General features: G+C 36.5%; 1 protein-coding gene across 2 annotated transcripts in view; it reads right to left on the reverse strand.

Moving 5' to 3' along the window:
• The window catches only part of STK3 (serine/threonine kinase 3), a 324,692-nt gene that overhangs the window by 222,100 nt on the left and 89,134 nt on the right, over positions 1 to 13,458 (reverse strand). The window contains exons 5-6 of one of the 2 annotated variants that reach the window (XM_007457162.1): positions 2,721 to 2,885; positions 2,037 to 2,204 (exon numbers count right to left, since the gene is read on the reverse strand). The exons of the other annotated variant lie outside the window; for it this stretch is intronic. Coding sequence (XP_007457224.1) covers positions 2,037 to 2,204; positions 2,721 to 2,885 — 333 coding nt within the window. The remainder of the gene's footprint in view (positions 1 to 2,036; positions 2,205 to 2,720; positions 2,886 to 13,458) is intronic. 2 annotated transcript variants of the gene reach the window in all.

Below are 13,458 nucleotides of genomic sequence, written 5' to 3' on the forward strand. Positions count from 1 at the left end.
TCTGGCATAGCACCCCGACAGGGACACCGAGACATCAGACCACAAAGAAAGGCTGCACCCTGCTACATTAAGCTTTACAAGAGAAGTCGTCATCCAAGACATTCCCATCAAGACATTTTAATTCTGTGAATTAACACTCCCGTATCCCTCTGTCCACTCCCAGACAAAATGAAGATACCTGTCCTCTGCCCCCCATGTTAAATGCTTGTGAGTGATCTTCCAATAGGCAGTGGCATGCACACACACTAAGATGGGCCAGGTGTCTACCCAGTCACATACAGTAGGAACTGGGAGATGGAAGATGTGTAAGTATGCCGTGTATGGGTATTACTTAACTGGCACCCCTAACCAAGCCAAGTCTTCCAGAATTTCTCAAGTTGATTTCACTATTAATTGGGCAGGAAGGAGGTCCTGGATTCTTTTTTATTTTTTTTAATTAAAAAAATGGTTGACTCAGTTTTCAATTCTTAGACATGGATATATATTTTCTTTTGTATGTCTTTTTTTTTTTTTTAAAGAAATCATGTTGGATTAGGAGTATACTAGGTTGTAAAAGAGTAGTGTCATGTAATTTGCGATAAGGGAAGCTACTCTGAGTGTGTTTTACCTTTTAAATCCTTTACTACCTGCTTAATGGTCAAACTTAATATGTGGAACTATTTGGCTGGAAAAACTGAGATTTATACTGGAGGAAGCAGAACAGTAATAATCTAAGTCCTGGGTTAAATCCCAGCTCTGGCACTTAGCTAGGCTGTCTTGGATAGTTTAGCTAACCTCACTAACTCAAACTCAAACACATCTAGTTTGAGGATCACCCTAAAAACATTCTAACTAAAAGTACAAAAGATATTTTACTAATTAGCAAAGAAATGAGAATTTGTGTTGTTGATTTTATGCTGACATTGTTATATTTCATTTTAGTATTTTCAAACAAATTCATGCTATTTTTAATGTTTCACTTTAGCAAGAGGAATTTGTATGTACGAGGAAGATGATACATACTCTATTATATACAATTATATTCCTCAAAGAATTATCTTTAAGTGGCAGGCAGATTTTTAAATATTTCAGTATAGGACACTATTACCTACACTTGAAATTCAATCCACAATAGCACTGTAATATCAGATATAATTCTAATTTATTCTTCTTCAAATATTCTAAAATGGTGCATTCTTTTTCCTCCCATCCGTTTACTTCACACATTTCTCCAATCACCCTGAAACCATCTTCTCTTCTCTTCTTCACACACACACATACTCTCTCTCTCTCCCCCACCTCTCTTCTCCCTTCATTCCTATATCCTTTCTTCTTGAATTGAATACAGCCACTAGAGGGCAATAAGTTTACAAAGATAAATGTACTTATCTATAATGAATTGAGATTCACACACTAATGAATTTTAAAAGTATTATCATCACAAACCATAAAGCACTGGCAATTAGACTTGAATATGCAAGGTATGCATTTAAAACTCTAAAATTTACCCTAGAAAAGGAGTTCATAGAAGCATATAATAATGTTCAAAAAAGGAATTCCATTTTCTCACTAAGCACTAAAAAAATATGCTTAATTCACCTACACAGAGCAATATTAGAAATCAGGATTTTTTTTTTTTTAACATTAGCCAGACCAGAGAAGGAAAAACGGAGAAACAAAAACACAAAAAGGTACAATATGCAGGGTGGGTAGAAAAGAAGCGATTTCTTCCAAGCCTCCCACTACTACATTCAGAATATGATGAACTGAATAATGTAGTGGGGTTTACCAACCCTTTCTTCTATTAAAATTATGGGGAAATTTAACAGGTATACTTTTGGGGGAGAAAAACAGCGACCGTAGAGAGAAATACAGACTTCACTTCTTTTCTCCCAAATAAGGTTACGAGGCAGGAAAGAAGTTAACAGTCACTAACCCTGACAGATAATTTTACTATTTTTTGCACAGAACCCAAATTCAAATGAACTTTTTTACTCTATATTTATTTACACTGACATTACAAAACGGCAACACTTTTAACACTGACGTTTTCTTACCCTCATTGGATGTATATCAGCATAAGGAGGTTTTCCTTCCGCCATTTCTATAGAAGTAATGCCAAGGGACCAGATGTCAGCCACACAGTTATAGCCTATTTCTTGAATTACCTCAGGAGCCATCCAAAATGGAGTTCCTATCACAGTATTGCGTTTTGCCATTGTATCCTGCAAAAGCATTACACAGGCATAAATATTACTACAAAAACACTAAGGAAATGTATTTGTCAACATATTCTTTAAACTACATATCTGAAACCCTCAAATACTACAGGTTATATCTGAAACTATTTTCCTAAAATTTCAACTAGTTGTGACATGACATACTTAGAAACTTTGAATTCTGAAATAACCAAGAGTCCACAAGTAACATCTCCACTACCTTCATTAAAGACAGTCATTAAAGATAGTACTATAACAATAAAAGCTACAGAAATGAACAAATGTGTCTTTCCTTTCTGAATATTTAAGCATTTTGATGACAATATATATTTTCATATTCATTCAATGTCTCTTAAATTGTAAATAAAAGTAATAAATAATATGTAAATAATGGCTCCTTCTCCCTGATAATAATGAAGTTACGCATTTCTTTCCATAACCCCCAAAATATATTATCAAAGTTTAGTCATACTCAAACCTGGACATATAAACCAAAAGTGTCTCCAAAAGTATTACACTTACTGTTAACTGACCAGCAACTCCAAAATCCGCCAATTTTGCATGTCCTTCTGTATTGAGGAGAATATTTCCAGCTTTTATATCTCTGTGTATTTTTCTCATAAAGTGTAAATATTCTAGTCCTTTCAAAGTAGATTTAAGAATAGTTGCAATTTCATCTTCTGTTAACTGGAAAGAAATATTTTAAAAACTCAACTGAAATGCCATGTTAGATAAACACTTACAAGAGAGCACTGTTAACAAGCACTTCTTTCTAAAGACCATTAGCCTCTAGGAAAAGGCTAAAAGGTAAAGTACTGAGAACTTCTGATGAAAGAAAATGTCATCATTCAATTTCTCCTTTCTTTAAAATTATCAATGTCATTCCTAACATATAACATATCTCAAGAAAGAACATGACCCTAAGAAATCACTATTCCCTATATCATCTAACACTGAGGTGGCAATATTGCAGCTATCTGTCCTGAAAAAGTAAATTCAGACACCCTTCCCTGTGGTGCCTCCAATTACTGATGAAAATGGAAACCAACAGAGGAAATGAGAAAGGGTGGATTGCCAAGAGTCTCCTGCATTAAGTGTTCACACCAATACCACTCCTCCTCCTTCCAGCCAGCTCATTCCTAATCCACCCAGGTCCTAGATTTCTGACCCTAATAATGAGAACTCAAAAATGGAAATGTCAGAGAAAGACGAGGAAAATGGGAACACGAACAAAGGCTGTCAGGGGAAGGAAAAGGGAGGAGGGAGGAGAAAAGAAGGCCAAGGAGGAGAGAGGAGGGAAAAAAGATTCTTAGTAGTTGTCGCAGTAGAGGCAGTGCTATCTGTACCAGGCATTGTGCTAAGAGTTTTGCATGCATTATCTCATTTATCCTTATAACAACCCTATAAGGTAAATACTATTATTATCACCATTTGACAAATGAAGTTATTACAGAGGTTCAGTAACTTCCTTCTGGTCACACACAAGTAAGATGGAACCAAGATGTGAGTCCTCTTTGATCATAATCTATGTTTTTAACCACCATGCCTCTCTTGGCAAACCTTATTCAAGTGCAACCTGTGAAAGTCCCTATTTTTATCAAAAATATCCTCTTAGTTTTTAAATACATCAAGTAATATCAATAGCTCAGGATAATAAAACCTACTTCACACTATAAGCATAACCACTATAAGCAAAACCCAAAGAAATAAGTTGAGAGAAGGGAAAGAATCTCAATTTATACAGAGATTGAGGACATCGCTCTATATGAGAGAAAGGGGAAAAAAAAAAGAAACTCAGAAAGAATTCAAATGCCCCACACACAGTGGGATAACAGGAAGATACAGTAAAAATTGAAAATATAAAAATATTAAGACTATGTAAAATGTGAAAATAACTACTGGAAGAAGCTTGCTTCCACCACCACCAATCCCGCAGTGGTTCATGTCAAGAAATAACTTGGGTGAACAACTGGATATTCACATGTAAAAAAAACTGAAGTTGGACTCCTACCTCACACCATATACAAAAATTTACTCAAAATGGATCAACAACCTAAATATGAGTTAAAACCACAAAAGTCTTAGAAGAAAACATAAGGGTAAAACTCCACAACCTTGGGTTGGGCAATGTATCATTAGATACAGCATCAAAAGCATAAGCAACAAGAGAAAAATACAGATAAAACTGAACTTTATCAAAATTAAAAACTTTTGTGCATTAAAGGCCATTATGAAGAAAGTGAAAAGACAACCCACAGAATGGGAGAAAGTATTTGCAAAGTATGTATCTGATAAGAATCTGGAACCCAGAATATATAAAGAACTCTTCTAACTCAACCAAGAAAAGGCAAACAATCCCAATGGCAAAAGACTTGAATAGACATTTCTCCAAAGAAGATATACAAATGGTCACACATAAAAAGATGTTCAATATCATCATCATTGGTCATTAGGGAATGCAAATCAAAGCCACAATAAGGTACCACTTTACACCCACTAGGATGGCTATAATAAAATAAAATAGAAAGTAACAAGTGCTGGCAAGAATGTGAAAAAATTGACATTCTCATGCATTTCTGGTGCAACCATTGTGGAAAACAATATTTAAGTTCCTTGGAAAGTGTTTTTAAGAAAGTTAACCACAGAATTATCATATGACCCAGCAATCCCCTTCCTAGGTAAATACTCAAAAGAATTGAAAACTGGTACTCAAACAAATACGTACATGAATGTTCACAGTACTACTCACAATGGCCAAAATGTTGAAACAACCCAAATATCTACGAACAGATGAATTGATAAACAAATTATGGTATACACATACAATGGAATGGAATATTATTCAGTCATGAAAAGGAATAAAGTACGGACATGTGGAAAGACCTCAAAAACATTAAGCTGGGCACAAAAGGTCACATATTGTATGATTCCATTTATATGAAATATTTAGAATAGGTAAATCCATAGAGAAAGCAAACTGGTACTTGCCAGGAGCTAGGGGAAGAGGGGGAATGGGGAGAAACTGCTTAATGAATAGGGGTTGATGAAAATATTTTGGAACTAGACAGAGGCAGTAATTACACAACATTGTGAATGCACTAATGCCAAGGAATTTTTCACTTTAAAATGGTAAATCTGTTATATGAATTTCACCTCAATTAAAAAAAAAAAACCCTTATCATGTTAAAATTTCTAAGCAAATTGCCAGGTGGTTTACCTTTAAATACAACACCAATATATATTGTCATAAAGTATTGTACAGATCATGCAAAGCTTTGCAGGTCATGGGTAAAGAGTCTGGATTATTTGAAAATTCTAATACTTCCAGGAACTGATTCTCTACCTCAGACCAGATGGTCTGACTTCATGGTCCACAGAGAGCAAGCGGTATGTTCTGAAGCTGCACTATCCAATACAGTAGCTCCCCAGCATTTGAAACATAGCTAACCCAAATTGAGATATGCTATAAATGTAAAATATACACCAAAGTTCAAGGCCGAGTACCAAAAGAGAATGTAAGGTATCTCATTAATAACTTACATACTGCTTACACTTTTACATGATATGTATATATTAATTATATTAATTATTTTATTTAAAATCTGTTAATGTTTAATATAAGCTATTGATATTAATAAAATATTATTAGATGTTATAACATTAATATTACATATTAATATATTTAATCATTATTAAAATTAACTTCACCTATTACTTTTTTTTTAACTGTGGATGCTAGAAAGTTTAGAATTACATATGTGGCTCATGTTATGTTTGTACTGAACAGTAGTGCACTAAGAAAAGGGTCCACAAGAGCAGAGATCTTTGGTTCACCAAGGTATCCACAATGCTTGGAACCATGCCTGGCATACAGTTAGCACTCAATAAATAATTAATGAATGGGTACAGACTTGTAGTTACTAAAAGAAAAGAGATATTCACATCTGATGTTCCCAGTTTTTTTAATTAGTGGTTTGCAGCCACGGTGGGGGAGTGGAGGCAGGAGTGCTGCTGAGGGCCACCACACCACACCACTGCAGAGGTATGCAAGGTAGTGGTGCTGTCATATGGGCCTGGGTTCTCTCCCCTCTCCCTATTCCACATTTCTGGGTAAAGATTAAAGAGCTCGGGGTGTTACAAAAGCAGTACCAGTCCAAAAAACTGTGCCGTGTTTAGTTACTTCAATGCTGACCTTTTCAGTTACCTAGACCTCAATTTTTATCCTCTTAGCATTTCACTATTTCCAACCAATAAGTAACTAATCCTTCATTAACTCCTTGACTTGTTGTCTCTGCTCCTGTACCCTATATTTCAGAGCTGCATTAGAGAAAGTTCAGAATTAAACTGACTTACTATACTTCAAGGTCTCAGGATCTACCTGATGTCAGTGCTGTAAAGCACTGAATGCTGTAAAGCATTTGTCACTGGACAAATCCACAGCAAGACTAAAGGAAGACTTGCCAGAGATATTACACTGATTCATGCGCTGTCTGGCTTTGCTAGAAGACTTCAAAAGTTCATTCCAACTCTATGATTTTATAACAAATTAACAAACGATCTTCATATTCGGGCTTCCCTGGTGGTGCAGTGGTTGAGAGTCCACCTGCCGATGCAGGGGACACGGGTTCGTGCCCCGGTCTGGGAGGATCCCACATGCTGTGGAGCGGCTGGGCCCATGGGCCATGGCCGCTGAGCCTGCGCGTCCGGAGCCTGTGCTCCGCAACGGGAGAGGCCACAGCAGTGAGAGGGCTGCGTACCGCAAAAAAAAAAAAAAAAAGATCTTCATAGTCTTTTCTTAACAAAAGACTATAATAAATAATAAATTCACACTAATTTGGACATCCATTTTTATTCTTTCAACAAGTATCTACTTCACTGGCTCTCTCGTGTAAATCCTGTTAAAGGTGCTGGGTATACAGTGGTGAAGAAACTGTCCTAGTTTTTACAAAGCTTACAAGAATACCTAAGGCCACAGCCTGTATTTGGTCCTGAATTATTAAAGGTAGAGAGGACTGATCTGAAGCAAGCGTGTAAAGTTTCTAAAGCCTCTCTCCCATTATGCTTTTCTCCCCCTACTTCAGGGGGTCATTTCATATCTTCCCCTAATCAAAAAACATGATGCAATATCCAATCATTCATACCAGTACATGGATAAGTCTTAATTTAAAATTATTTGTGTGCAGTATTATTTTAACAATCCATCTGAATATTAAGGACTCAAATGTACCTGTACTTTAAGCCTTTTAACTTCAATTACAAAATGAAAGGTTTCTATCCCTCAATAAAATCATTTTAAACAATAATAAACAAGTAAACAAGTATTTTCTAGAACACAGAAATATAATGTTGACTTAAATTTTTATATTACTTTACAGTTATAGAGTATTTTATGTGCATTTCACACAATTAAATAAACAAACACTTTATCGTCCCTTTCTATAGATGAGGAAACAAATTCAGAGAAATTGAGTGGTCTGTCAAACACAACTACTTAAGGGGCAAGCCCACGTGTCTTCTGACTCTATAGTAGTGGGACAGTCTATACTCTATAGACTATCAGATCACTGCCAGATGTCACAAACATGAATATATGAACTAGTCTCAATATAAGAAAATAGGGAGTTGCAAGGCTTGTTCCAAAGGTGATATTCAAAATATGTATCTGACAAAGAGTAAAAGCAATGTGTAATCAGAACAGTCATGAGCCATAAAGCCAACCAGTCAGAACAGCTACAGTGGTTAACAATAGTAAGAACAGATACCAGCCAGAAACAAACAGTAAAACTGAACAGCAGCTCTGTGTATCAGGCAGAATGCCTACTGCATCTTAGCATTCAAATCTAAATTATTTTAAATGGTGTGCTGGCCAAACAAAACAAGTGTACCTGTAAATGAACTCAGCAAGTAAGCAGACTCACCTAGCCTGAAAAGCAACCTTAACTGAAGACATCAGAGGTAGCTTTCTGAGTATTTTATTGAAAACAGATGCTTAATCCCACCAAAAAGAACACATAGATGAATTATTTAAACATTTTAAAAACAGTTAAATAAAAGTAAACAAAAATCAAAGTAAGTATCAAATCAGTAGGCAAGAAGAGTTTCTAATCAATGAAAGCAAAGAATTATGAGAATTTATTAGCTCTGTCTACATAAAAACTATAAGCTTAGAAAACAGAAAAATATTCACAGCAAATACAGTAAGATACGTAGTATACCGAATTATTTAGAACATAAAGAGCTCACAAGAAAAACAATAAAATCTCAATAAATAAACAGGCAAGGAAATGAATATGCAATTCACAAAACTTATAATAGGGCTAGTTAACATACATGAAAAACATTAAACTGCACTAATTATCAAAGAAAAGCAAATCAAAATAACGAAGTATCAATTATAAAATTATCCCATACGGGTCACAATGTTTCTGAGAATAATATGTGTGGCATGTATAAGAGTATAAGCCATGTGTAACAGTGATCTAAGAAAGTATATTTTCCAAAAAGCCCTAGAAAACATTCATTCTCTGAAAAAACATTTATTAAGCACCTGCTCTATGTTGAATTTAAAACGTCTCTAACTTTTAACCTCATGGAGTTCCAACCTAGCATGAAAGACAGACTTATAAACTACTATAAAAAGCACTTTCAAAGTGAAATGGAACCACAGTAGAGAGCGATTAATTAGGGAAGGAAAGAGGAACTGGCATTAAAATTAGGCTTTGAGGGCTTCCCTGGTGGCGCAGTGGTTGAGAGTCCACCTGCCGATGCAGGGGACATGGGTTCATGCCCTGGTCTGGGAAGATCCCACATGCTGCGGAGCGGCTGGGCCCGTGAGCCATGGCCGCTGAGCCTGCGCGTCCGGAGCCTGTGCTCCGCAACTGGAGAGGCCACAACAGTGAGAGGCCCGTGTATCGCAAAAAAAAAAAAAATTAGGCTTTGAATAAGAAAAGTAGTTCCCTGTCCAGAGAAAGGAAAGACCATCAGTAGAGTAACTCAAATAATTAACTGAAGAATAGAAATATGATAGTTATGAAGTGGCACTCAGATATCAAGTGAGGCCCATTTTCCTTCCTTCCACTAAGATGAGAAAAATGGTAAAAAGTGATGGGTCAAACAAACACATGAATGGATGCTCACCATCATTAGAGAAATGCAAATCAAAACTACAATGAGGTATCACTTCACACCAGTCAGAATGGCCATCATCAAAAAATCTACAAACAATAAATGCTGGAGAGGGTGTGGAGGAAAGGGAACCCTCTTGCACTGTTGGTGGGAATGTAAACTGATACAGCCACTATGGAGAACAGTATGGAGATCCTTAAAAAACTAAAAATAGAACTACCATACAACGTAGCAATCCCATTACTGGGCATATACCATGAGAAAACCATAATTCAAAAAGAGTCATATACCACAGTGCTCATTGCAGCTCTATTTACAATAGCCACATGGAACCAACCTAAGTGTCCATCGACAGATGAATGGATAAAGAAGATGTGGCACATATATACAATGGAATATTACTCAGCCACAGAAAGAAACAAAATTGAGTTATTTGTAGTGAGGTGGATGGACCTAGAGTCTATCATACAGAGTGAAGTAAGTCAGAAAGAGAAAAACAAATACCATATGCTAACACATATATCTAGAAGCTAAAAAATATATATATATGGTTCTGAAGAACCTAGGGGCAGGACAGGAATAAAAACACAGACAAAGAGAATGGACTTGAGGACATGGGGAGGGGGAAGGGTAAGCTGGGACGAAATAAGAGAGTGGCATGGACATATATACACTACCAAATGTAAAACAGATAGCTAGTGGGAAGCAGCCTCATAGCACAGGGAGATCAGCTCAGTGCTTTGTGTCCAGCTGGAGGGTGGGAGGGAGATGCAAGAGGGAGGGGATATGGGGATATATGTATATGTATAGCTGATTCACTTTGTTATACAGCAGAAACTAACACAGCATTGTAAAGCAATTACACTCCAATAAAGATGTTAAAAAAAAAAAGACTATAGGAACAAAAAGCAGATCAGTGGTGGCCAGAAATTAAGTGTGGAGAGAGGGGTGACTATAAACACACAGCAGGACTGGGTGTTGGGGGGTGTGGGGCTGTCTGTTCTATTTCTTGATTTCGGTGGTACTCACAAGACTTTATACAATTGTCAAAAGTCTTAGAACTGTACATCCCAAAATGTGAAGTTTTCTGTACATAAATTTTAAAAGAAAGTGCACTGAATCTTATTAAATTGGCTTTGATAAGAAATGGAGTTTGGAGAAAGAAAAAAAAAAAGTGATGGGCCAAATTTCAACCTTGTAAGTGTCAAAATGCAGGTAAATCTTAGCAAATTTGGAGCAAAAAATGTTTACTTGGTCTTTTTTAAATATCAATGGTAGCAAATGAACTTTGGAAAAGAACAATATCTATATCAACATTTAACCCATTCTACACATATTTTGTGTCACTAATGGATACTAGGAAAGGAAGGAGTGCAGGCCTTCCTAGATGTAGGCCTTGATCTAGATGTTTATTTCGTATCCTTTGGACACATACGGACTATGTGGGGTGGAGGGGGAAGGGAGTTAGTTGACAGTCATTTTCCTAAACAGAGTTTTGTTTTCAAACAATCTTTAAATGTTTTTAACAAATTTCATTTGCATACAAACACAACCAGTTACCAAATAGATTTCTTTTTGGCAACAGAGAGAAGTACTTCCTCCCATTACTATAAAAATTTTAAGTAGTATCTTTTTTTATTTCTATAATTATGACTTTTCATCAGATAGATTTCAAACTCGTGAGCTTTATATTGAAAATATTTAGGGAGAAAAGAAAAACACAAAAGAGAGGATCTGCTTTATACAGAAAGAGGTAACACAAGATTTTAGTTCTAAGATGGAAAATGCTTAGATCCATTCTCAAACCACAGCTAACACTTCTTTTAGTAGTATCTGTCAAGAATCCATTCCATGGGTTTCCCTGGTGGTGCAGTGGTTGAGAGTCCGCCTGCCGATGCAGGGTACACGGGTTCGTGCCCCGGTCCGGGAGGATCCCACATGCCGCGGAGCAACTGGGCCCGTGAGCCATGGCCGCTGAGCCTGCGCGTCCGGAGCCTGTGCTCCGCAACGGGAGAGGCCACAACAGTGAGAGGCCCGCGTACCACAAAAAAAAAGAATCCATTCCAATGAAAAACTTCATCAACAGAGTACTTCGTTTGTGGATTTTATTATATTATCATCAATACAATACAGATTTAATTTTGTCACTATACAAATGCAGCAAAGTCATTTTAAAATCATTTGAATCGTATTTTAGAGTCTAGTTTAAAAAAAAAAAAAGAAAAAGGAGGACGGGAGAGAGATACTACACCATGAATGAAATATTCAGTAATCAGAGATGGAAATAAGACTTTATAGCTGAGCTAATACATTAAAAGACGGAAGTCTACATCTGGTTTCAATACTGGTATGAATTCATTGGCAAATTTAAAAAGAATCCCATTGTACAAAAACAAAAAGATGGTTTTGATAGGCTTTAGTCCTCTGGTTACTTTTGTTTCTAGAGTCATATGATTAGTACAATAATATGATACATTTAATATGTCACTGTGTATATGGTTTTGATAAAAATGCACCCACCAAGGAGTCTCAAGAGCACATGCACAAGCTGTTTTAAAATACACGTACTGCCTTAATGTTTTTACTTTAGTAAAAACAAATTCAAGGGAGGCTTTGTAAGTTCATACAAAATTAAGAATTTTAACTTTCTAAAAATGAATCTTTGACAATCTTAGCTAAATCCTGCCTGTTTGACATAATTATTTATGCATATAAAATAATACATTAATTCTATATTTAGTACTATCTATTAAGGAAACAAACCAAAAAATGAGACATAGTTCCCCTTTTCAAGTGCCATAGACAGACAGATAACTATAGAAACTTTATTATCAAATTTTAAGTTTTAACTTGCACAGTGACTTTTCATGAAGTTTTGAAAACCATTTGAGCAAAACTCACCAGTGTAATCCTCACATGGTCTTTTACGGCCTGAATCAAATCTCACCTCTTTCAAGAAATCACCCTTTATTCCCCAAGTAAGGATTTATCTGTCCAGTGATAATGATAATATCAACAACTCACACTTACTGAGTTTTTACTATACCAGCTACATTATAGGTATCATTTCATTTAATATCCAAACACAACAACAGACGGTAGGCACCAACAAAATTTACTGAGAGCCTGTTATACTGTCCTTGCCTTTGTGGTGCTTGTAATTTAGTGGGGAAGGAAGGGAACAGGAACAAATAATTACAATATTAAAAAATGCCTGCTACAACAAGATTAGGTATAGGAGCACTCCAGGACAGCAGGTGATTATACATCAGAACCAGTACTCTTTTTTTTTTTTTTTTTTTTTTTTGCGGTACGCAAAATTTTTCATAGCAATCATGTGCCCCATGCTCTCACTGTTGTGGCCTCTCCCGTTGCAGAGCACAGGCTCCGGATGTGCAGGCTCAGCGGCCATGGCTCACGGGCCCAGCCACTCCGCAGCATGTGGGATCTTCCCAGACCGGGGCATGAACCCGTGTCCCCTGCATTGGCAGGCGGACTCTCAACCACTGCGCCACCAGGGAAGCCCAGAACCAGTACTCTTAAAATAAAATCCAAACCATATACTTTAACCCTCAAGGTCTTGAACGATACAGTTCTTACAGCTTGACAATCTCACCACACCACTCTCCCCATCCAAGGAAGTCTTCACAGAGGAGGTGACTTTTGAGCTGACTCTTGAAGAATGAACAAAGTTTGTCAGGAGACAAAAGAGGGAATGAAATACTAGGTATGTGTAAAGCGAATGGGCACAAAAATAAACGAAATCCAGTACCAGTTCTTTGTGTCTGACTGTAACATGTATAGGAAAACAGTGCAGAATGCAAAGGTAGGTTAGGGTCAGGTCTGCTTTATGTGTCTACACATTTTTAAATGGAAAGATGGTATGATTGTACCTCAACTTTTAAGAAGGAAACTGTGACAGTAGACTGTCAGCCAAAGACTAAAAGTAGGTAAGCTAGTGTGGAGAATGTAATAATAAAATCATTTACAGCAGTAGTAGTAGTAGCAGCAGCAGCAGCAACTGCAGTAGTTAGCTAATAGGTATGTAAACTTGCTTAAAATCCCAATGGATGTTTTAGTCAAAATTTCTAATTTTGAGATGAAGAGATGTCAAAGCATGCAGTTAAGCAGGAAT

This window comes from Lipotes vexillifer, unplaced genomic scaffold, assembly GCF_000442215.2.
Source record: "Lipotes vexillifer unplaced genomic scaffold, Lipotes_vexillifer_v1.1 scaffold376, whole genome shotgun sequence".
NCBI lineage: Eukaryota > Metazoa > Chordata > Mammalia > Artiodactyla > Lipotidae > Lipotes > Lipotes vexillifer.